Source organism: Tasmannia lanceolata, unplaced genomic scaffold, assembly GCF_043159265.1.
Source record: "Tasmannia lanceolata isolate RefF3 unplaced genomic scaffold, GAP_Taslan_0.1 ptg000018l, whole genome shotgun sequence".
Lineage (NCBI taxonomy): Eukaryota > Viridiplantae > Streptophyta > Magnoliopsida > Canellales > Winteraceae > Tasmannia > Tasmannia lanceolata.
In genome coordinates, this window is record NW_027518695.1 from 57,753,159 (window position 1) to 57,778,602 (window position 25,444).

The following is a 25,444-nucleotide window of genomic DNA, read 5'->3' on the forward strand; positions in this document are numbered from 1 at the left end:
TAATGGTAGGATGTGTCATTACCAATATATAGATAGAGAAAAAAGTAAGAGAGAGAGAGAGCATCATTCCCAATCAAACTTTGATTCTTGAGCACGTGAGTGTGGTAGACGAATTATTTCATCTTTGATTCTTAAAGTGGCCCAATCAAACTTTACTTTTCTTAAAGTGGGTTGCTATTGTTTGATTCTCCTTGTCGGCCACAATCAAACTTTACTTTTCTTAAAGTGGGTTGCTATTGTTTGATTCTCCTTGTCGGCCTGTCTGCCACACGGAACAATAACATTAACTAGTGCTTAAATGGGCCCATTTGATAGTAAAAATCTCCCCATCAAATGAATGACAATATGGGTCCCATCATTAACTAATCAGAGCCATTCATTTGATGCGTCCCGCTATTTTTTACAGTCTATGTGATGTCAAGATGGAAAGATTTGTATGATTTTTGGGGCATATATAAAGGGGATCCAAGGCAAGGTCAATCAAGTGAACGGTTAAGATCAATTGACTATTGAGCATACTATGAGATCACTAGAGCATTTTGGGTCCCATCTTTAACTTATCAGAGCCATCCATTTCATACCAGTCCACGTGATGTTAAGAATCGACTATTTGCAATAATTTTGGGGCATGGAGATCCAAAGCAAGGCCCAACGGTTCAGATCAATCTATATCCGATTGCTGGGTCATTATTTCTTAGATTTCTTAGATTACTTGTTTTTCCCCACTGCAAGAGGCTCTCTGTGCTAAAAAAAACAGAGGCGTTTTGAGTTCATACTGCTCTAAACTTGCTTTTTCTTTTTGAACCACGATTTGTTAGTTCGTTGCTTCTTTCTCTGGTTCTTCTCTCCAATACAGGAACAACGTATGGCCGATCTATTACTGTCTCCTCTTGTTGATACAATCGTTGGCAAATTGATGGATTCAGTCATACAAGAGATTACATTACTATGGGGTGTTGATGAAGAGGTCAAAAACCTATCCACCACATTATCTGCAATTCAAGCTGTGCTTCAAGATGCTGAAGAACAGCAAGTAAGCAGTAATGCAGTGAAAAATTGGCTTCGGGAGCTTAAGGATGTTGCTTACGATGCAGATGATGTAGTGGACGAGTTTACAACTGAAGTGCTCCGATCAAAATTGGAAGGAAATATCCAAACCAGTAACAGGAAGCAGGTGCGCAGCTTATGCTTCTCTTGTTTTACTTCCAACCCAGTTAAGTTTCGACATGAGATAGGACATAAGATCAAAGAAATTCGGGAGAGATTGGATAAGATTGGACAGGATAGGCATCACTTTCATCTGAAACAAGGAGATGCAGGGAGGCAGCGTGAAATAAAAAGGCAACCACAGATGAGCTCGTTAGTAGATGAATCAAAAATCTGCGGCCGGGTTAACGATAAAGAGGAGATAGTAAAATTGCTGTTGGATGAATTTGCATCATCATCATCGTCATCGTCGTCATCCAAGGATATCTCTGTTATTCCGATTGTCGGCATTGGGGGCCTCGGAAAGACAACTCTCGCCCAGTTTATTTACAATGATAAACGGGTGGGAGATCATTTTCCAGTTCGAGGATGGGTTTGTGTCTCTGAAGATTTTGATTTGTGTAGAATAACAAAAGCAATTATGGCATCACTTACAAAAAATTCTTGTGATCTTAACGAAATCGATCCACTTCAAGTTAGGCTCAAGGAAGAATTGAGTGGCAAGAGATTTTTACTCGTCCTAGATGATGTATGGCATGACAATTCTAATGACTTGCAGAGGCTGCAGTCCCCATTCAGTTTCGGGGCAAAAGGGAGCAGAATTATAGTTACTACACGGAGTTCAACAGTTGCTAGAATCATGGGCACAATTCCTGACTATAATTTGGGTTGTTTAGACGAGGATGACAGCTGGTCCTTGTTTAGAGGACGGGCATTCATAGTGGAAAGCTCAGATGTATCTCCAAACTTAGTAGCAATTGGAAAAGAGATCGTGAAAAAGTGCAATGGGTTGCCTTTGGCAATAGAAGCTCTTGGAGGTCTCTTACGTTCAAATACCGATGAGAACAAGTGGAAGAATATCCTTGAAAGTGAAATGTGGGAAATATCAAAGATGAGTAATGATATTATTCCAATATTAAAATTTAGCTACGATCATTTACCTGCATATCTGAAACAATGTTTTGTGTACTGCTCCCTGTTTCCAAAGGATTATGAATTTGATAAGGACACTCTAATCCAACTTTGGATTGCAGAAGGATTTATCCAATCTGAGAAGCGATTGGAAGACATAGGCTCTGACTATTTTGATGACTTGACATGGAGGTCGTTCTTTAAATATTCTGGAGAGCTCTACGGATCACACTACAAGATGCATGACTTAAATCATGACCTTGCGCAATCCGTTTCTGGTGATGAATACTTCAGAATAAAAAGTAGCATCGACTCTTCGAATATCGCTGCAAAGGTTCGTCGTGCATCAATATGGCAATGCAATGAACACTCACGAATTTTCGAGTCCTTTCGTGGATCTGAGAGGTTGCGCACATTTCTGCTACCGCCAAGGTACGAAACACTCACTAAGCAAGTTGCTCATGATTTCTTCCTAAAATTGAGATGCTTACGGGTGTTAGATTTGGGTGATGCTTGTGTAAGAGATTTGCCAGATTCTATTGGCGAATTAAAATATTTGAGGTACCTTGATCTCTCTTCTACGACTATTGCAACCTTGCCTGAATCAATAGGTAGGCTCTATAATCTGCAAACACTGAAACTTTGCTATTGCAAGCAACTTGCTGAGCTACCAAAGTCCACCAGTAACCTAATTAACTTACGGCATCTCGCTTTGGAGGGTTGTAAGATTTCTACGCCGCCAGAACTTGGGAAATTAATAAGTCTTCAAACACTGACTATATTTGTTGTGGGCAAAGAAAGTGGATGTGGAATAAGGGAGTTAAAGGACTTGACAGAGTTGAGGGGAAATATTCACATTTCAAATTTAGAGAATGTGATAGATGGGAAGGAATGCAAGGAAGCCAATTTTAAGAAGAAACAGCACCTTGATGAGTTAACGTTGGGATGGAGCAATAATAATCCACGAGATGTTGCAGTTGATGAGGAGGTACTTGAAGGCCTCGAACCTCACACCAACCTCAAAACCCTAAAGATTTTATCATATGGTGGTGTTAGTTTCCCAAGGTGGATGATGAACGATAATCTGACGAATCTGAACACTGTTACTCTCGTTGAATGTTTGAATTGCCAACAACTTCCACCCCTTGGGCAGCTACCTTTCCTCAAGAAGCTCAAGATGGATGGAATGGATGGATTGAAACATATTGAAGGTGAGTTTATCGGTGGGTCCAATAAGGTTATTAAGGGTTTTCCATCATTGGAGAAGTTAGAGCTGGTACACATGCCGAATTTGGAGGAATGGTGTGGAGCAAGGGAAGGAGACATGCCATGCCTTGGTACACTAAAAATATCAGATTGTCCTAAGCTGCAGAGATTTCCCCACCTCCCATCCATTAATAATTTGAAATTAAAAGACTGTAATGAGATGGTATTGGCCTCGGTTTCTTGCCTCACTACTCTACAGTCATTACAAATTAGCTTTATTAACGGCTTGATATCCTTACCCCCTGGATTTCTTCAACCCTTAACCGCACTTGAGAACTTGCATGTCGCTAAATGTAATGAGTTGGTGTCTTGGCCAAAGGAGGTCGGGTTGCATGACCTTCCTTCTCTCCAATATTTAGAAATTGAGCGGTGTCCTAAACTCGAGTCATTGGGAGACGACGAGGATGGCCTTCCCATCACGCTTAGATCTCTCGATATATCCAACGGTTGTGATAGCCTCAAGTGTACGCCTACAAGGGGGCTAGGAAAACTGAGTTCCCTCCGACATCTGGACTTGGTTACTCAATGCCCATTCTTGCCAGCGGAGGAACTGCCCGCCACTCTTCAATCCCTTAGAATATTCTCATGTTCTAATCTCAAATCCATGTCCAAGGGGATTTTCAACAACCTTACATCGCTCAAAGAATTGGTAATTAGAAATTGTCCGCAATTGGAGTCATTGGCAGGCGAGGAGGAGCTACCCACCGCGCTTACAGATCTCAAGATCGTCGACTGTCCTAATCTCAAATCCCTATCCAAGGGGATGGGTAATAACCTCACCTCCCTCGAACAATTATCTATTACTAACTGTCCACAACTAGAGTCATTACCAAACATCATCGGCCTCCGTACAATGACAATTGAAAAGTGCCCTCTAATGCAGCAGTTTCCAGAGGGAACGCTCGACATGCTTACATATCTCGAAGTTGATAATGTTGAGATCTTTTCTAAAAACCTTACATCCCTCCAAACCTTGGGTATTTCTCATTGTTCACAAATCGAATTCTCTCCAAGCATGCTACTGCCCCCCACACTTAAAACCCTCGAGATCTATTCGTGTGATAATCTGAAATCCCTGCCCAAGGGGATGTTGAAGAACCTCACCTCCCTCGAAACATTGATCATTAGTCGGTGTCCTCAACTCCTTTCCTTGCCGGAGGAAGGGCTGCCCACCACGCTTCAGGAATTACAAATTTTTGGCTGTCCGGAAGTAGAGAAACAGTGTCAAAAGGACGGAGGCCAATATTGGCCCAATATCTCACACATCCCCAAAATATGGATAAATTACTCGAGGGTTTGAAGACTACTCTGGAGAAGGTACACGACTGTCTCTCCTCTTGGCTTTTGTTTTATTTATTTTTGGTATGTAAGATGGGATTGAACCTCCGACCTCCAGGTTGATGAAAAAGCCTTAACCATTGAGCTAGAGGTTCAATCCCAAATTAGGGCTCTTGGATTTTATTAATCATATGAATAGATTTCAATCCATTATTTATTTTAAAGAATAGTAAACCTCAATTTCTCTCTATCTCTTTTCATTTCCTCATTTTCTCTCTTTCAAAAAAAAAAACAAGAGATTTTACTTTCAAAACAAGTAAAGAACTCCAGGCTCATAAAGAGATTTTTTTTTCAGGTTCTTTAAATTTTCATTATATCTCAAAATTTCTTGTCTTAGTCTTCCCATACAGTAGATTATGACTTGTTTAAGACAAAAGGAACCCTAACTAGGATGAATTTACCTTACATGCTTCATTGAATTTATGCTCTGTTTTGAACTCTATGGTATCATTCATATTAATTGATCCTGTAGCAACTCTTCAAATCTTCTTTCTTTTTATTTAGCATTGGTTTGCTTTAAATGTTATTTGATTGATGATTTCATTTGCAATTGATTACATTCCCTAAACTTCTGTTAGAACTGAGCATCAAAACTATGTTAATTTTTCATCTTGAATCTACCCCTCACACACACACACATTTTATTGGAATTTCAAGTTCATGAAGAAAGTGCACCTATCCATGAAAAATGAAAATATCCAATGACTTTCTTCTCCAACCCAAAGCGTTCATGCAGTAGAAACTTTTGAAATTCTTGATCAATAAAATGTGGGAACCCCATTAGTGCACGTAAAATCTCAAGAGACAAGACAAGGAACACATACATGCCTAAGATTCAAATTAGTAATGCTTAAGAACCTCAAAAGAGATTAAAAAATGAATGCATTGATAAAGATGCATACTTCTATTACTTACGGTCAGTAAACAGAAACCCAAATTCGAAACTCTCTATTCTAGTTTTTTAGCCTAGTATGGAACACCATGATGCTGGCAAACACATAAACTCAAAAAAATTGCAGTTCCAAAACAAAATTATGTTTTACATAGTTCAAAGGAGGTTTAAATGCGGTATGTCTAGGTTGAGATATTTTAATCTAAAATCAAATTCGAAATTAGTTGTTTTGATGCTAGTAGAATGCTCTTTGTTCTAGTTCTATGGATTAGGATGGAACAACATGATGCTGGAAAAAAATCTACAAGAAATTTTAGATGCCCTTACAAAATTCTATCTTACATGGTTCGAAGTAGGTTAAATGTTTTTCTTTGTTGTATGTTTGGGTTGAATTTTTCTTCTCTAAAATCAAATCTGACATTTGATGATGCTAAAAGAGTGGTTCGTACATTCTTCGCCATTTACTTTCACTTTTACTTACCTAGTAGTCTACAATAAATTGTTACCTTTTTTGTAACAAAAAGAATCCAACTGGAATGAATTTACTGAGTACCCATCGCTGAATTTAAGCACTATTCTGGCTGCTTTGGTTCTTATGGGATTTCCTTTTCTTTTCCTTTAGTGGCTTTTTCCCTTGGTGCAGTATTTGTTTTATTTTTCTCTGTTCTCCTTTTTCAATTAGTTTCAGTTTCTCAAGAAGAAAAGAACTGTCTGTATGAAGAATTTGATCAATGTGTGTAACTAAGATCTATGCACAGTTAACTTTAACAATGTCAAACAAGCCACCATGGATTTTTATTGAGCTTTCTATTCATTGGTCGTTACTTGTCATCATTTCTTTGTATCTTTTTTATTGGTGATTTAGTTTGCAAATAGTTACATTCCATATGCTTATAAGAAGATGGAGTTGTGTCTAAAGGTTTCTCTTGTGCATTTGTTACACCAACTTCTATTAGAACTTAGCATCAACATTTAATTAATTTTCCAACTTGCATGTACCTCTTTCTCTATCTCTCCCTTTTCCTCACACACGCGCACACACACACACATTGATTTTTTTTGCTAAATAAGGAAAATTAAAAATACAGACACACAAACACACTGGCATAGTGACTTCTTTTTTGTTAAATAAGAAATAGTTAAAAGCGCACACACACAAACATACATGTTAACTTAAAATGCTTTATTGGACCTTTCTTAGTTGCAACTTTTTACTGCCCTAAAGTTGCTCCAATTTATTTCAAAATCTCACCTACTCTTTTAGTTTAGGCCTACCAAATAAAGAATGATAAAGAAGTTGGAGGTTATATCCTAGCTTACCTTTAAAAAAAAAAAAGAATGATCCCTGCCTGTTTCCATATGTTTCCCCTTCTCCATGATTTTTGGATGCCTTTATCCATTCACCGAGGTTAGTCAAAAGTATCAGTTGGGACTAAAGAATAGTAAACCTCAATTTCTCTCTATTGCTTTTCATTTCCTCATTTTCTTTGTTTCATTTTCTTACAAAACAAAAGAAATAATTAATTTTACTGGAATTTCAGGTTCATTAAGAAAGGACACTCATCCATGAAAAATTAAAAGAAAAGGCAAGGTGAAAATTACACCACTTTCTTCTCCCCAATCCAATCATTTCTTTAATTTTTTCATTATATCTCAAAATTTTTTGTCTTGGTTTTTGCCTGATATAAAGTAGATTATGACTTGTTTGAGACAAAAGAAACCCTAACAAGGATGAATTTACCTTATATTCTTCATTGAATTTATGCTCTATTTTGGGCCCTTTGATTTTTGTTCCTTGGTGGAGTGTTTGTTGTACTTTTCTTTGTTTTCATTTTTCAATAAGTTTCAACTAATCCTTGAAAAAAGAAAAAGTATCTTTGTATACATTACTTCAGAATTTCATCAATGTATGAATGTAAGATCTATGCATAATTAACTTTTAACAAAGTCAAATCAGCCACCGTGGATTTTTATTGTCCTTACTACTCATTAGTTGTTCCTTGTCATTATTTCTTGGTATCATTCATATTAATTCATCTTGTAGCTGAAATTTTAGGCATTCAACTATTCAAATCTTCTTCCGTTTTATTGAGTGTTGGTTTGGTTTACGTGTTATTTGATTGATGATTTCATTTGCAATTGATTACATTCTTTATGCTTAACTTCTGGTAGAGCTGAGCATCAAAACTCTGTTATTTTTCATCTTACACACACACACACACACACACGCACATGCACGGACAGATTTTATTGGAATTTCAAGTTCATAAAAAACAAAAGTAGCTTGCATCAGAAGCCATCCAATGAGACTATGTTTTGCCTTGAATGTGGTCTTTCCATTCATTACCCGAGTTGATTCGGATTTGATCTAGCCGCTTCTTAGTTTGATTTTGTTGAACATTCTGCACTAGCGAGCATTTCTGTTTATTATGGTATTTTAGTTTTTTGGTAATTTCTTTTATGCAAAATACATTGTCAAGCTCATTAATAGAACAAAGAAAAATAGATTATTCTCCCCTATGGAGGATTTCTCTCCTCTATCTCTCTCTCTTATATGACTATATATGATATTACACCATTCCATAGCATAGGGATCAAGTTCCCTTAACAAGGGATTGAGTTTAACCTCGTATTAGATACATAGTTTTCCTTCTTACACCCTTCGAAGCCATAGATCTTTTTTCCTCTTCTATATAGTTCTCAATTCCATCTTCTTTTCAAAACCCTAATCCATCTCTCTCCAAAAATGGAAATTCCACACAGATCATACTCTCCTTTTTCAAAAATTTTACCAAAATTTTGTTATTGCCTTACTGTAGACTCTTCCATGTTCTATAAGTACAAGGTCATTCAATTCTTTTTTATTCAATTACATTTTTCTGTATACCCATTATCATTTGAATTATTTACTTGTTTAGATGTTGCTTTAGTTGAACATGCAACGAAAAGAATTTTCATCCTGTAGATTTCTACAACTTTAAATTCCATGACTTTATTTATCTCAAAATTGTTATGTTTTTGCATTCCATCTAAGCAATAAATCAAAGACGTGCCAAATTGACGTGAAGTTCATGTAATATATATATGTCAACTTACATGCTAATTTTTTCATTCAGGTTAAGAGAATTCAGCGGGTACTAATCTCTTATGGAACAATACAAATGGCATATTATCTAAATATGCAGTCTGGAAAGGATCTTGAACATCATGTAAGTATAGAATTTAATAACCAATAGGTACCTCCATACAAACAAAGTCATGCTTGGTTGCTATGCAATTCATGATTTCCTTCTTACAAACCACAAAGATAAATCTGCATACATTTTGATGTTGACAAACTATTTTCTCTGTCTATTTAATAAGTGAAGAACACAGCATCTTCCATCAGCATGTTGTCCTTTCTTTTTGTATTGTTATATTGGTCTGATGCTTCAGGACTTCCAAAAGGAGCCTCGTGAACTGTCTTTTGACCGAATATGTGGTTCGTTTTTAGAATAGAAACAAAAAAAAGGAAGAAGAAACAAGTTCAGAGAGTTGAATTGCAATATTCTTAATAGCTACCACAAATTCAAATAGCCAATAATGAAATCTCCATTACCAATTCTATGTAAAATGCCTCTAGATGCATAGCCAAAATTGTTTCTTGAAGCTCCGTCTTTGTTAACAATTTTTATTTGCTTTGCTAGTGTGTATTGTGTGTAACTTTCTACTAAAGCGTACGTGGGCAGGGATTGCAATGCAAAGCCACTGGCACAATCCCTAAGTCTTGTACAATCATTGAAAGACTGATGCTTCAGATGCAACAGAGAAACTGTAGTATGCTTTTCAACACCAAAACCATGTTTTGTCCGGCCCTAGAAATCTTACTAGTTGAGCCCTTTTGGGTTCTTCAGCTGTTGATCCTACCACCAATTTATCTTCAATTGTGCGTATTGGATGGTATGAATTTATAGTTTGCATCATTTCATTGGAAGCTTTGCTCCCTAGATGAATAGGAGTTGTAGAAATCTTTTTTTATTTTTTTAAAGACATAGGGTATCCCCACCCCAATTTTTAGGGCAGGACTATTCCCTACAGATGCGCGCAATCACCCTAGATGAATAGGAGTTGTAGAAATTTGACATGCCTAATTCAATCTCACGTACAAAAGGAACCAAAAAAACTAATATAATGATAACAGTGTTTTATGCTGTTTGAAAATGGTGCCTACATCCATGGGAGAGACGACAATATTTAAATATATGAAAAACAGATAAACAAAGATTACAACAGATTAATGAAGTAGAACTCTCGGTGGCTCTTTGTATCTTCAAGGAAGAACTATTCCTAAATCTTATAGTCAAAGGTGATCCACGCCAATTGATGTAGTAGAAGAATGTCCTATGGACCTTGGAGATTAGCAAAATGGCTGTCAGAATTCTATCTATACAAATTTAGTCCAACATTCTTCAACTACATTTCGACATCTGTTAAAGATACTGCAAATAGGAACCAAAGGAGAGAGCGTGGAGCGCTCTTCGCGGAGCATTGAGAACACCCTCCCCTTGCAGTAGTTCGTCGTACACATCAGAGGGGTTGTTGTTCCTGTCTGCATCCTGCTACATCTATCCAAGCAGCGAAAGTTTCATCCATTTTCTGCTGCTGTTTTGTTTCAGGCACTATTTTCCTGATGGCAGGTTCTTTGAGATTTAGTTTTTCTTAGGCATAGTGGTTGGGTTATAGAGTTGTTAGTACTTTTTAGTCACCTGCTTGGTATCTTCTTTGTTGAGACATCTCGTTCCATTTTGCTGTACCACAGGGTTTTATTTTCAAATGATATATTTCTATCTTTAAAATAATAATGTAGCCTAGGCATCTGGTTGTATTAATAAAGATTACCAGGTTTTAGTCATGACCTTGAGTTGAGTTGACATGGCTAGTCACCCTACTGAATAAAATGTTTGCAAGACGTTCTAAAATATTGGATAAAACTTATTTTACTTGTAGTAAAATAGGAGAATAAATCCAGATTCTCAATAAATTATTTTTTATTTTCAGTTTTGGAAACTTGGGGGCTGATAACTCCATGTTATCCAAGCCTCAAACAAAGACACGGTCCGGAGCAACTGGCGAAGGTGTTGGGACCACTCTTCACAACCCTATCAGTCAATATGAATCCCAATTGTTCCAATACTCGGGCATATGGGTGTGTGTCACTATGAGTGCGTGGAGCTGGCATTCACTTTGTAACTTCTAATAATTCTTCGATATTGGCTTTATATTCAAGGAAACATTATTGTCCTAACAGAGAATCTGTATGAATATATTAAAAAAACGCATAATAGTGAGAGACTGCAAATTTTAGCAAATACAAAAATAATTTACTGACATTCATATTATTGTTAACCTACCACTAAATAACAGCGTAAATACTGACACAATCTGATTATGTAGCCTGCAATGTAACACTGAAATATATTGACAATCCCGTATTCTTGTATATGAGAGCAGAGCAATATATTAAATTCTGTCCATGATTACTTATATTATTAGGTTGCATTGGAAGTTCAAAAGGTTATAAATTTGCTAATAAAAACCTCTAAATATTGGCCCATACCTCCTACTGACAAGTAGAAAATCTAAACTAAAGAAATCTAGATGCCAAACATGTAATCAACAATCCGGAGAGTTGCAAAGTAAATGTTTGCATAACTTATTAAATGTCTGTCTCCTAATGATAGTACTTTCAGTACCCAATAGCTTAAGCATTGCTGCTTTAGGCACCTCTCAGCTGGTGTGTTCTGTTAGAGCATAAGTTTGGACTTGAAGAGGACCCTATTGGGTTGTTTTACCATGAAAATTGCTTGATTTACTATTTGAAGTGGACTATTAGAGAATAATATAAGAGAAATGACAATATTTTGTTGTACCCTGAAAATTGCTTGATTTATGATTTGAAATGACAATACTTGGTCTCTACCTCCTCTTATAAGTTAGGCATTTCTCTTAACTCTATCCAAATTCTTGAGTTGTGAGATTAGGTAAATTAAGCTACGCTCATCATTTATGATCCACGGCTCACTCAATTAGAGCCCTAACTACTTCAATGAAATTAGTTCCAAAGATGCTATTAATAGTTGCGCTGGAACAATTTGGTCGAGAGTTTGTCCAGTCATCTCAATGAGGAATTTGGCTATGCCACCCGCTGACCTTACACTATGAGTACTGTTGTAGCAAAGCCAACGGGAAGATCAGTCCCCAGGCCCAATCTAGGCTATTAGCCAGGGTCAAGATGGATGAAGGGGTTGTCAGGGAGCTTTATAAGGAATTGTAGGATCCATAGCTGGAAATACTGAATCTTCATGGCATATACTTTAGCTGCTCAATTTCATTTTGAAGGATTTCTGTTCAATTTTTTCTATCTTTCCACTTTGGTTGGATTCCTCAAGATACAATCCGATGGCTTGGTAACACGTATTCCTTCTTTGGATGCAAAGTTATATTATGGAAGGATTTGCTGCTTCTCATCCTTTTGGAGTCATGGAAGAAGAGGTATACGAGAAGGTTCAAAGAATGTTGCAAGTTATGCCTCCCCCCCATCTCAAACAAGGAGATGACGGGAGGTAGCGTGGAATAAAAAGGCAATCACAGATTAGTTCCTTAATAGACGAATCAAATGTTTTTGGTCGGGGTAGCGATAAAGAGGAGTTAATGAAATTGATGTTGGTTTCGAACGAATCTGCATCATCACCTGCTTGTTATTCCGATAGTCGGAATTGGGGCCCTTGGAAAGACGACTCTTTCCCAGCTTATTTACAATGATAAAAGGGTGGAAGATCAATTTCAAGTTCGAGGATGGGTTTGTGTCTCTGAAGATTTTGATATTTGTAGAATAACAAAAGCAATTTTTGAATCAATGACAAAGAAACGTTGTTGTCTTAACGAAATCGATCCACTTCAAGTTAGACTCAAGGAAGTAGTGAGTTGCAAGAGATTTCTACTCGTCTTAGACGATGTATGGAATGACTGTGACTGGCAGAGGCTACAGGCCCCATTCAGTTTTGGTGCAAAAGGAAGTAGAATCACTACAACAAATTTGGGCTTTCCCTACCGACTTTAGTTATGTCAGTAGGGAAAAATTCACCTTTTCCCTACCCATTTTATATCAGTATGAAATACATCAAATCCCTATAGGTGTTAGTTTTATCTGTAGGGATATAGTGTCTACCTAAGGATTACTATGCAATTCGTAGGGAAATCCTGAGCGATATGCTTACGGTAATCTTTTCCCTACAGGAATCAGTAGTTTTCAGTAGGGAAATACCGAGTTTTGCCTGCTAAAACAATTTCCGTAGGTAGGGTTTCTTTTGCCGCAAGAGGCTTTGCTCAGGAACCATTTCATAGATTTCTATTTGTTACTTTCTCCTTTTCGTTGTGATTTTGGAATTAATCACGTCTTTGCGTCCTGAATAGTGTAGATTAATTACGTATTTGTTTACTTTTCGTTGCGATTTTGTTTCCTGAACAGCAAAATGGGTTTCTAGGGTTTCTTTTGCCGCTCTACTACTGATGTGTAGGCCCTAAATTTAAGGCCCAGGTGAATGATAATGGCGTTTTTGTTCTGTTTTTGTTCTTTTTATTGACCTTTTTGAATATTCTTTTGGTGCCCAGAACCCACATGCTCATTTGCTAATGGTTTGTTGAATCGATTTTATATTTTAATTTGTATGCTAGGACTGTTATTCAATCCTAGTTTCTGCCTTTTCTTTTCTTATGGTTTTTCTAAAGAAGAAAAGGTAGATAGATGAGAGGTTGGAAGGAAGTTAGGCAGAAAAACACAAATTTGGGGTTGAAAATCCGAACCCTTGTTATACACCGAGATTGACTTTTGCTGCAAGAGATGTTAGTATGGAAATCAGATCAGATTATCAAAAACTCTCCCCGTAAGAAAGCGACTTGGGGTTGCATAAGAAGGATTTTGGACTTAGAACCCTAGGGTTTTTACTTGGATTTTATTTTTCTCATCTTTAAAGTTTTATGGTTTCAGGTGTGTCATTGATTATTTCTGTACTTTCTCTTTTGTTTGTATTGCTGTAATCAATGCTTATGATTTTCTTTCATGCTTTGTCTTTCTTTCTGAAATTTCTATTTTCATTGCTATGGTCAGCACTTGATGGCAAATACAAAGAGGCTTTTTGTAAAACCTGGTAACTAACTTTGAGCTGAGGAGATATCCTTTGGTGACCAAAAAACATAGTCATTATCCACATGCATTTCATGCCATTGATACAGACCATTTTGAATATGACAGGTTTTATTCACTCTGTGATCTCATTTCAGACAATTGTATCATAACAATGGAGTTTTGCATTAAAATGTTAGAATTGTATCTTAGTTTTGCTTCCCTTTTCATGGAACACCCATGTCTTACTTAGGGATTAGCCCCACTATATACTGCTAAAATCTATTATGGTATTCCTCTCTCTTTTCATGTGTGGCCTATGCATCCGATCAGGAAAGATCATCTTTGATTCTTATGACTTCAGAATTGTTATTCTGGTTCCGAGTTTGGTTGATGTGTATGTAAATGATTGTGCATAACACTCATCTAAAAGATGGAATTAACTGTCTTTCTCAGTATGCCGGCTTGCAGCTAATGATGAGCAATAGTAAGTTGGTCACATGGAACTTTAGATAACATAGAGCATGTATGTACTCCATAGCAGGGAGCTAATTGGGGTATGTAGGGGGAGCTAATTCACATATATGATAAATTCCTTTTTGTCTAGGTGACAATACATATCCCTGTATGTGGATCACTTTAGAGTGATAACTAAATGATCAAAATTAATTAGGAGCAGTAGCTACTAATGTAGCTAAAATTCTTTCTTTCTTGATCTTAATAAGCTATCAAAGCTGGGAAATAAGACCTGTCTAAGCTTTTGATCTTTTAAGCACCTATCTGACCATGGTGGGTCCCTCTTGCTGGACTATGTGGACATATGGTAGGTCCGACTAATACTCCAATTTGGAACTTGATGGGCACATGGGATCAAGTATACAAGGTAAGGCACGACCAACGTAACATAATGAGTGCTACATTCGGTTGATTCAGATTCTAGCTAGCAGGACAGACCATACATGGATGATCCTAACCATCCAAGTAGACTGTCATAAAACATACAGGTGATACCCTTATAATTCTGTTTTCCCTAGTAATGATGAACTTCAACTTGAGGTTAGCCCCTCATTTGTTAGATTGTTAGGGAGATGATTAGCATTTTTAATGCATGACTTCCCTTGGAACTTTATGAGTCTAAAAACTTTATCCATCTTTTAGATATTTTGCTCATAATAACTTCAAACTTGATTTTGAAATTTGAGTTTTCTGAAATTAATTTTCCGTTTCAGACAAGGTATTTAATTTTGATCCACTTATCCTTTTGGTCACTGATGAGATTTTATTTACAAATTAAATCTTTTTATCTTATTATATGTATGTGTCCTTTTGCAGGCTTTCAATGATTTTGTTCTTTGGAAGACCTATTTCCTAGCAAGAGTCTGGCAGATGGTTTCAAGAGGGTTCAGGCCCTCCGTATTCTTTCTCAACAGGTAAAACGTGAAAGCCTTTGGAACTGCATCGGGTTTTATCATGGTTTATTTGACATTCTTCATGCTATTAGCCAATAATGAGAACTATACAGCCGTAGCATATAGCTCTTATTAATTTTCAGTTAACTGGTATTTTTTACATTGTTAAGGACATCAATTCTGCATCTCTTTTTGATATAGTTCACAATGCCTCTTAATGTTGTTTAGAACATTCGCAATGCCATGTCGCCCGCTGTTTTGTGGCATATGAATGATCCGTGTGAGCCGAATAATGTTTTCACAATTATTCTTCTCTTTGATTTTTCTTGACCCTCATAGTTCTTTCTACCAGAATATGTCAAGTTCATGAGGTTTAGGTTTGTGGTTAGTAAAAGTGGCACCGAAATGTCAGCCTTTTGAGAAAAAAATAAAAGGTTTCCTTGTTTCATTACATATGTATTTCTTGAGTAATCCTCATACTAGAAGGTGATATGAATTATGTTACTATTATAATGCTCGGATATATTGTTTAAGCTAAGAGCTCATCTGACAGACATTTGTTTCTATAACTGAATCTATTCACTCTGGTACTTCACATTCCTCCATTTATAGTTTATGATATAGTGTCTTCTAATATTATTTAGTTATATGTAGTTATTCTACTGCACTCTAGATGATTTTGTGCTTGCAATTACACTTTTTGAAAGCTATGTAACATGCTTGCTGTCATTTCCTATTTCTAACTGAATTGTTATTGTCTTAGACGCTATACAGACTGTATTGTGTCTCCATTGTTGTTGGGAATCCCCCGAGGCCTTATCATATCGACATGGGTCATGGGAGTGATTTAACGTGGATATAGCATGACGCTCCATGCACTAGCTGTGCCAAGGTACTCTCCAATTGGCAGTTCAAGATTCTTATCTAATTCCAATTTCTTCATGTAATTAAAGTTCAAGTGGTCAAACTCGTAAACATTATTTTTTTTGTCCATCTGGACACCATGGTGTCTAATTGTGTCAATGATGAACTAGCACTTAATAGGTGATATCACACTCTCTAAGATTTAATTCCACGATTGCTTTGTTGCAAGCATGATAATCTTTGATAGTGAGAAGAATGATGGCCACATTTGAACCAATTTATCAGCCTTATCCTCTTTTATAGGTCCCTGTGTACACTCTGGATATGCATGGTCTGTCTTGCTTGTTTTGTTAGGCTTGTACAAGTATTGTTTACTTCGTCTCTCGCTTGTCTGAGTTGACAGGTAAAATGTAGACATGGTCTTCTTGCGATAATTGGTTTCAGAAAAAAAAAAAAAAAAACATCACTCATACTCTAATGGAGACAATTTATGTAGGGACCACATCCTCTTTAAAGGCATACCAAAGGGAAAATAGTGACCGCGAGGGATTCTTTGAGCCTCAAATTTCAAAGAGATCAGAATCATGGATGTTGTCTCTTGTCAAGGCGTCTATGCGATGGAATATTCAGATAATAGCTCCTCCATGGATCATTAAATGAAAGTTAATTCATGTATTAGTTTGCAATATTCATTTATAGGTGTGCATATGGTCAGCAAGGTCAAGTTTTAGTCTCTTTTGCAATGACTGATGCGATTATTGGACTTAGCGGACCAGCACATAGCTTCCCTTCTTAGCTGGCAAGTCAATGTATCATCATCAATATGGGATACTTGGACATAGCTTAGTTTCAATGTATATTTTGATGTGATATATAAGGGAGATGAATTGAATGAGCCTATTTCTTGACTCTTGCATTACATAAAACAAAATATATAATCTACCCAATGTCTCTTTTGTAAATATGGCCATTGATGTTTTTAATATTACTTGTGTTTCTTGTGGTCGTATAAATGTGCAACGCATGCATTTTTTCTACTATATGTTGTAGTTGTTTCCGTATCATTCATTTTGAAGATCATTCATTCTGAAAGCGTAATGTATGCTGTGTATTCTTGTATATATAATTTTTGCGGAGCATCGGCTAAGAACTTCATTCTTTTTAACTTTTTGTTTGGCAGGATATGTCACATACCGTTGCTCCTAAAGAGGTTCAGTGTCTGCACAGCCTTCCATCTCAAAGAGTTCAACATTCAACTGAAAATCACATGGAGTTCTGGAGTAATTGATGATGAGGATCGAGGAGATGATGAGGACATGATGAAGATGGTGTTATATAAATCATTAGATGATGAATGTTTAACAATGCTGTATTTTGTCAAGTTCAGTTGAGGGAACAATATCGAGACTTTTGTTATTAATGAATTTTTGTAATTTTAAAAATATTCAATTAAAATAGTTAAGTTTTTATATATTTGTATATTTTGGGGGAAAATGGATGTTATAACTGTGGAAATTTTGATGTTATATATAATGTGTGTGAATGTACAGATCCACTAGGTCACAAAGAATTGATATTTAATGGATTAAAAAAATAGGAAAGGCTATCCCTACGGATTTATTGTTGAAATTCAGTAGGGAAAAGCACATTTTCCCTACGGCTTTTTTTTTTTTTTTTTGAAATTCTGTAGGGAAAAGAACATTTCCCTACTGATTATTTTGAAATTCCGTAGAGACAAGGCTGTCCCTACGGATTTTTTTTGGAAATTTTGTGGGGAAAAGCACAATTTTCCCTACGAATGTTTTTGAAATTCCGTAGGGAAATATGATCTATGCCTACGGAAAAAGCCGTATGGAAAAGTACAATTTACCTACAATATTTATTAACTTCCGCAAGGAAAAGGCTTTCCCTACCCTCACCTAGCCTACGGAAGTTGTGCAAGCTAAAATCCGTAGGGAAAAACCATTGCCTACGGAGGATGATAGCTGGTCCCCATTGCCTAGGGAAAAACCATTCCCTACCCTCACCTAGCCTACGGAAGTTTCAGGTATCATAGGCACAATGCATGTCTATAATTTGGATGGCTTAGCGGAGGATGATAGCTGGTCCTAATTTACACGATGAGCATTCACAGTGGGAAGCTCAGATGTACCTCCAACCTTAATAGCAATTGGTAAAGACATTGCAAAAAAGTGCAAAGGCTTGCCTTTGGCAATGGAAGCTCTGGGAGGTCTCTTACGCACAAACACTAATGAGAACAGGTGGAAGAATATACTTAAAAGTGACATGTGGGAAATATCAGAGATGGAAAAGAATATTATTCCAATTCTAAAAGTTAGATATGATAACTTACCTGCATGTCTGAAACAATGCTTTGTGTACTGTTCTTTATATCCAAAGGATTATAAGTTTGAGAAGGACACTCTAATCCAGCTATGGATTGCAGAAGGATTTATCCAACCTGAAGGAAGGAAGTGATTGTAAGATTTAGGTTCCGAGTATTTTGATGAATTGACGTGGAGGTCCTTTCAATATTATGCTGAAAAGTACGGATCATGTTACAAGATGCATGACTTGATTCATGACCTTGCACAATCCATTTCTGGCAATGAATATGTTAGAATGGAGGACATTAACTCCTGCAATACCCATGCAAATGTTGCATTCCTCAGTGATGTGGCCCCACGATGACTTCTCACAAATTTTTGAGACCTTTCATAAATCGAAGAGATTGCACACATTTTTTATATTGCTTTACAAACCACCACACTTATCTCTCAAGACCATCAGTTGTGGTAATCTCATGTCCCTGTCCAATGATTTGCTCAACCTCACATCCTTCAATCAATTGCATATTGCTGAGTGTCCACAACTGGAGTCATTGGAGAGGCTACTCGCTACGCTTGCATCTCTCGATATCATCAGTTGCGATAATCTCAAATCCCTTGATGAGGCATCGCAAAACTTCACCGATTGGAAATTAAAAAGTGTCCTCAAGTAAAGTTGTTGCCAGAGGGGATGCTCAACAAGCTTACACACCTTGTAGTTGATAATATCGAGATCTTGCCCAACAACCTCACCTCCATCCAATATTTGAAAATTCATGACTGTCTGCAACTTGTGTCCTTACCAGGAGAACTGCTTCCTCCCACGCTTATAGAACTCGCTATCCGCTCATGTCATAATCTCAAATCCCTTCCCAAGGGGATGCTAAGGAACCTCACCTCTTAACATCTCACACATCACCCAAATATGGATAAATCACAAGCTGATTTAAAGGCTACTCTGCTGAAGGTACATTTCTGTCTCTCCTCTTGGCCTTTAATAATTTTATGAATGGTTTTCACTCCATTATTTATTTTTAAAGAAAAGTAAACTTACACAGTCTCTGTATCTACTTTCACTTCCTCATTTTTTCACTTTCTGTTCTTACAAAACAAAGGAAATAATTAATTTTACTTGAATTTCAAGTGCATAAAGAAAGGATACTTGTCCATGAAAAATGTAAAATATGAGACCAAGCGAAAATTGCACCAATTTCTTCTCCAACCCAAAAATTACCAGATTTTCTCATTAAATCTCAAAAAAAATTATCTTAATCTTGCCTAATCTACCATTGATTATTACTCATTCGAGGAAAAAAGGAACCCTAATTTGGACGAATTTACCTTGTATACTTCGTTGAATTTATGCTCCGTTTTGGATTCTATGGTTACTTCTTATGAGATTTCTTTTTTGGTTTTTTAACATTACGAGCTTTTCCGTTGGTAAAGTGTTTGTTTTATTTTTGTTGTTATCCTTTTTCAATAATTTCCAGGTTATCCTGAAAAAAGAAGAAAAATTCTTTGTATAAATTACTTGAGAATTTGATCAATGTATGAAAGTAAGGTCTATGCACAGTTAACTTTAACAAAATTAAACCAGCCACCATGATTTTTATTGACCTTATTAATCACTGGCTGTTCCTTGTCATCATTTCTTGGTATATTTCATATATTTGATCATGTAGCTGAAATTTCAGACATTCAACTTCTCAGTTCTTCTTCCTTTCTTAGTGTTGGTTTGCTTTAAATGGTATTTGACTGATCATTTCATTTGCAACTGGTTACATTCTCTATACTCATAAGTCATAATAAGATGAAATGCTATGAGAGGTTTCTCTGTTGCATTTATTACACAAACTTCTGTTAGAACTTAGCATTGGTAATTTTCCATCTTGCATGCACCTCTCTCCCTTTCTCACACACACATTGCCCTTTTTTGCTAAATAAGCAATAGTAAAAACAGAGGTGCACACATGCATATTGACTTCTTTTCTTTCTAAATAAGAATTAAAAGCGCACACACATGTTGACCTAAAATGACTTTTTCTCTCATTCACACACAAACATAGCCTTTTTTGGCTAAATAATCAAGAGTTAAAAACATAGGCACACACAGATATTGACTTCTTTTCTTTCTAAATAAGAACTTAACATGCACACATGTTGACTTAAAATGCTTCTTTGATTCTTTCTTAGTTGCAATTTTTTACTAAACTCAAATTTCTCTATTTTATTACAAAGTCTCGTATACTCTTTTAGTTTAGCTCTACCAAATAAAGAATGATTCCTACGTTTTACGTATGTTTCCCCTTCTCCATCCCTTTTGGAGACCTTTATCCATTCATTGAGGTTATTCAAAATTCTTGCTACTTTGGACTAAATGTGATAAACTTAGGAAAAACTTTTTGAGCATCATGTTAGAAAAATTTTACAGAATCAGAATCAATACGACATGAGAGACAACAAGAAGTTAACCTTTTATCTATTCTCTGAAAGCATTTACCGCTGGAAGCCTATTTAAGAAATTATATTATGTTAGGATCAACTTGTTGTGTAGTTTCATATAAACTCTAACTCATTTTAGATAGTTTCAAGTTTCAACATATTGAATATGTTTTCAAGCCTCTTGGTTGGAATCACTGCATTTCATATTGGGATCCATAATATGGTTCTATCTTGGTATTTCAGTCCAATGACTAATATGCTTGTGAAATCATGTGCCAAGTTGTTTTGAATTTTGCTTGTGCCTAAACTATCTGCCACCCCATCCGATAATAACCAAACTGATCATCTTGCAGAAGCTGAGGAAAATTGTCTTTTTTATCATGATTCTTCCATATTCAGGCTAGAAAAAATTTCCTTGAAGCAGAGACCACACAATTTCAATAAGAGAAGTTTTCCTTCGTTCAAACCTTTAAATTCCCAGAATTTTTGTTCACGGATATGACTTTCTAGCTTACCCAACAGGGATATCATTGTGGCAGTTTGTTATTTTTGTAGTGTTGGAATCAGAACCTTGGGTTCTAATTATCTAATTTTCCTTTTGGAAGGAAGATTATAACATGATCACTTCATATTCAAAAACAGAATTTATCTTCCATGACAACAGATAAAAATCAAGCTACATTTGTTCACTGATCTCAACCCCTGTGTAGATATTTGAAAGTTTGCTTTATTTGATTCCCAAAATCATAGAAATTCATGCAGGAATTTAAAATAAAAATTCCAAAAATCATTAACTACATTTTTTAGCTGCAAGAAAACATGTTCAATAAAATAGGTAATCAAGAATTGTTCCATTCAACCCTACCGGTGAAATATGTAAAATCCTGGCACAAGAAGCTTCTTCTAAAGTGTAAGCTATAATTGTCTAATCCTAGACCAATAGTACTTTCTAAATAAACCCAAAACACATTTCCTTTGTGCTCTAGATTTCTAAAGTTTTGTAACTAGTAGTTGTTTTGGCCTAGGAAACTCAAAAGAGAAAGCAATTTCTAAACTTTTGAAACGATAATTTCAATTTGGAGGACTTCTATTCATTTTTTCTATCTCTCCACCTTGTTTGGACCCCTCAAGTTACGATCTTGTGAAACTACCAGTTACTCCAAAAGCTTAAGCTGTTGGAGGAGGCTGTATTTAATCTTTTTATACTTTAACACTCCTCCTCACGTGTGGCCCCTGTTTTAGGGTTGGCCCACACGTGGCACATGTGGCCCCTCTTTTGGGTTTTGCCATTGCATGTGGATTTTGCTATCCAGGAGGTTTGAACCGAGGCATTTGCTATGATATCATGTTAAATTACCAGTTACTCCAAAAGTTTATGTTGTTGGAGAAGGCAGTATTTAATCTTTTTATACTTTAACAAATTTGATGGCTTGAGCCAAGTATTTCTTCTTTGGATGCAAAGTTATATTAGGGAAGGATTTGCTCCACATCCTTTGAGTTATGGAAGGAGAGGCATACGAGAAGGTTCAAAAAATGATGCAAGTTATGTCTGATCAAACTTATTAACGATGATGTCTCGGAAATGTCGACAAATACTAAGAAAACTGATGACTTTCTAGGCGTTTGTCTTCCGTAGAAAAAACCACCCATTCAGAATTTAGTTCTTTCCTCGTCTGAGACTGAAAAAATGAACAATCTTGCAAAATTTGCATCTATCTTTGGGAGATTAAATCTCTCAGAAATGCGCATGTCCATGGCGATTAAATAGTACGTCCACCAGATTCAAAATATTCTGTCCTTTTATTATCATTCTCAATATTCCAAGAAAATCTGCCATCTTGCTTATACACTAGCCAAAGTCTAATATCTGGTTGGATAGATTTGCTCAGCCTTTTTGCTAGATATTGTCAAGGACATCAAGAAAAAGTAAAGAAGGCCATATATCATTTTAATCTTTGCTAATTAATAGAGGGGCTAAATAATTTTCTTATCAGCTGCCTAACTGCCTCTTAGTGTACTAATGCAAAACTTATTTTGAATAGAGATTGGTGGTGATTAAATTCATTTTAATGTCTTTATTGGGCACTTTCTTAAATACAGTTAGGCTTACCATAAACACTCATTACTGTTTGAATGTGTTGTTTAGATGTTGCTTTAGTGGAACATGATTGCATAAAGAATTTGTCGTACTGTAGTTTTTTCTCCAAATTTATATTCCATGAGGTTATTCCTCTGGAAATTCTATGTTCATGTAATATATCTATGGAGCAAATCAGGGAAGTATCAGTTTGAGCTAAAATTCAACGAATATAAATTCAACTTACATGTTAATCTTTCCATTTCAGGTTAAAAAATTCAGGGGGCACCTATGTTGCATGGATTCGGATTCACGTGTCGAGATCTGACATGGATTCGAGGTTCGGATTCGGCAAATCCTAAAAAGTCGGACTCGAGATCTGACACGGATTCGAGGTTCGGATTCTGTTCCCTAAAACTCTTAGATGTTGTGTATGACATGAAAAGCCAGTTGTGCTAAACAGGATCCATCCAAGTGCAACTGTTGCTTGACTTCTCCACCAATCTCTATTCAAGGGAGATAGGTAATAGGGCCCACCTCTTGGTTATTGCGGTCGGAGATATTGTGATGAACTGCTTTGGGTGTTTAATAAAATAGAAGCTGTGTTTCCAAAGCTTGGAAAGTTGTCCTTGTGTTCTGTTCGTTCGAGTAATTGACAGGTATTTTCAAAGGAAATTGAATGGTACTCTTTTTTTCCAATAATAACATTCCTCCCATCATTTTGTAATTCTCCCATTGAGCTTAAGGGTGCAACTTGGGTTGAGTCAAGTTGAGGTTTTGCTAAAAAATTGAATTGGAATCAAGTGAATGGGTGAAAGAGGTGAAGAGGTATTTCAACTTGGAAGGACTTGTGTTGCTCTCTCAAGTGAATGAACTTTTTTGCAGTTGATTATTGTGTCTCACACTTCTTTTACAGTCATTGGAGACGAGAAGTCCCAGAAGGTGTTGGTCTTGAAGCAGAAGGAATGCTAAATTCTCAGAACATGAGAAGAAGTATAAAGAGGAAGCGGCAGAGTTGAAGTCACTCATTTGGCGAATTGCCTGCTGGATGGGAGAAGGTTCTGCCGGTGAGCAGTTGGGATTGATTGTCCTTTAACACGCATTTTCAGGCCCCTAATAATTGAAATTTCTGTTATGAACTTATGTAAATACATTGTTTTCTCATCAGCCATTGGCTTTACTTGTTTGCAGACATACACTCCTAGAGTCCTGCTGATGCTACTAGAAATCTGTCTCATCCTGTGAGAGTGCCCAACAGAGAAATGCATCCCCGTGGGAAGGTCTCTTTATTCAAGCTTTATGGGAGGGATCAATGATATTGGTGAAGGTGCAGTTGGCCTTAGAGGGTTCTTTTAGAGTCTTAAACCAACCCAATAGGGCCGAACGCTCAACGTTGATTTCACTGTGACAGCTTTCCATGAAAGTATTGGCATAATCCTCAATCTGCAGAAATGCTGTGACTTCCTGTGAGACTTTCTCAGAGGAAAACCAGAGATTTGGTTCGAGAAGAAAAGAAAGAAGTGGAAAGGGCCTTGAAGAATAAGTTTTTGTCTGCCACGGAGATACTGAGGAGAGATACAGAGTTGAAGGTTAGGACGGTTTACGATCTGTTCTATTTCTTTGATTAGATATTTAATTTGCTTTAGCTCATTGATCAATTGTTTATCCAAGCAAGTTTGTTGATGTAGGTGACTTGCCCCCAAGGAGGAAGAGAAGAAAGACAACCTGCGGAGACTCAGATGATTTTTTTTGAAATGGCTTCGGAGACTCAGATGATGATATTGGTTTCAGTTTGTTTGATTAGATTTCATTTGATTTTTAGGGCTGCTTGTTTGATGAATTTGAGTTCAAAATTTTAATCACTTGATAATCGAATATCTTTGTTGATTGGGTGGATTTATGATCCCCAAAGAATGATTGTCTGCTTTCTGTTTATTGCATGTAAAAAGTGTGCTTGTGAAAATAGTCGTCCTTTAATAAATGCATTGTAAAATAAACAAATTATTACGTATTGAAGGGTATTTAGCCATTTAACGTTACAGTAAGTGTATCATGATCACTTATGAAATGATGATGAAGTCACTTTTGTTGCAACTGATTATGTTGATAATTGATGCTTGGCATAATCGGTTGCCATAATCACCATCAGTTGTTGTATAATCTGAAACAAACAGGGCCTACAGAGTTTTTATTTTCTTCCCCATCACTCTGTTATGTTTAATATATATATTTTGGGAATTGCTAGCGTCCATCGCAGAAGGCATTTCGCGGATGGTCAGTCGCATGTCAGACACCCACCTCGTCAATGGAGACAAAAGCTGTTGTCTTTATTCATGAGGTGGCTGGTCTGACATGCGACAAACCAGCCGCGAAATGCCTTTTGCGATGGACCCTGGCAAATCCTATATTTTTTTGAATGGTAAAGTTATGTTTAATATTATTTTATCTTTATTTTCGCGTTTACTCTGACATTCTTGGTCCCTGGGTTTTTCCCTTCCTTTTTCTGCTTAAAAAAGTTTATGTTGCCATTCCAAAAAAATAAAATAAAGA

General features: G+C 36.5%; 1 protein-coding gene across 6 annotated transcripts; it reads left to right on the top strand.

Moving 5' to 3' along the window:
• Positions 1–713: 713 nt before the first annotated feature.
• LOC143851565 (putative disease resistance protein RGA3) lies at positions 714–24,933 on the top strand. Of its 6 annotated transcripts, XM_077361035.1 has the most exons (6): positions 714–4,701; positions 7,156–7,205; positions 8,731–8,823; positions 15,108–15,205; positions 15,948–16,076; positions 17,229–17,519. In XM_077361035.1, the coding sequence occupies exon 1, from the start codon at positions 866–868 to the stop codon at positions 4,682–4,684; it is 3,819 nt and encodes a 1,272-aa protein (XP_077217150.1). In that variant the 5' UTR covers positions 714–865; the 3' UTR covers positions 4,685–4,701; positions 7,156–7,205; positions 8,731–8,823; positions 15,108–15,205; positions 15,948–16,076; positions 17,229–17,519. The 6 variants fall into 6 exon arrangements, with proteins under 6 accessions (XP_077217150.1, XP_077217155.1, XP_077217153.1 ...); XM_077361040.1 differs by lacking the exons at positions 7,156–7,205; positions 8,731–8,823; positions 15,108–15,205; positions 15,948–16,076; positions 17,229–17,519 and adding exons at positions 23,163–23,289; positions 23,410–23,961; positions 24,086–24,483; positions 24,583–24,933; XM_077361034.1 differs by lacking the exon at positions 7,156–7,205 and having other exon boundaries at positions 715–4,701.
• Positions 24,934–25,444: the final 511 nt, after the last annotated feature.

Bases quoted from the DNA above. Each gene is read 5' to 3' on its own strand.
- LOC143851565 (XM_077361038.1), top strand. From the start codon at position 866: ATGGCCGATCTATTACTGTCTCCTCTTGTTGATACAATCGTTGGCAAA.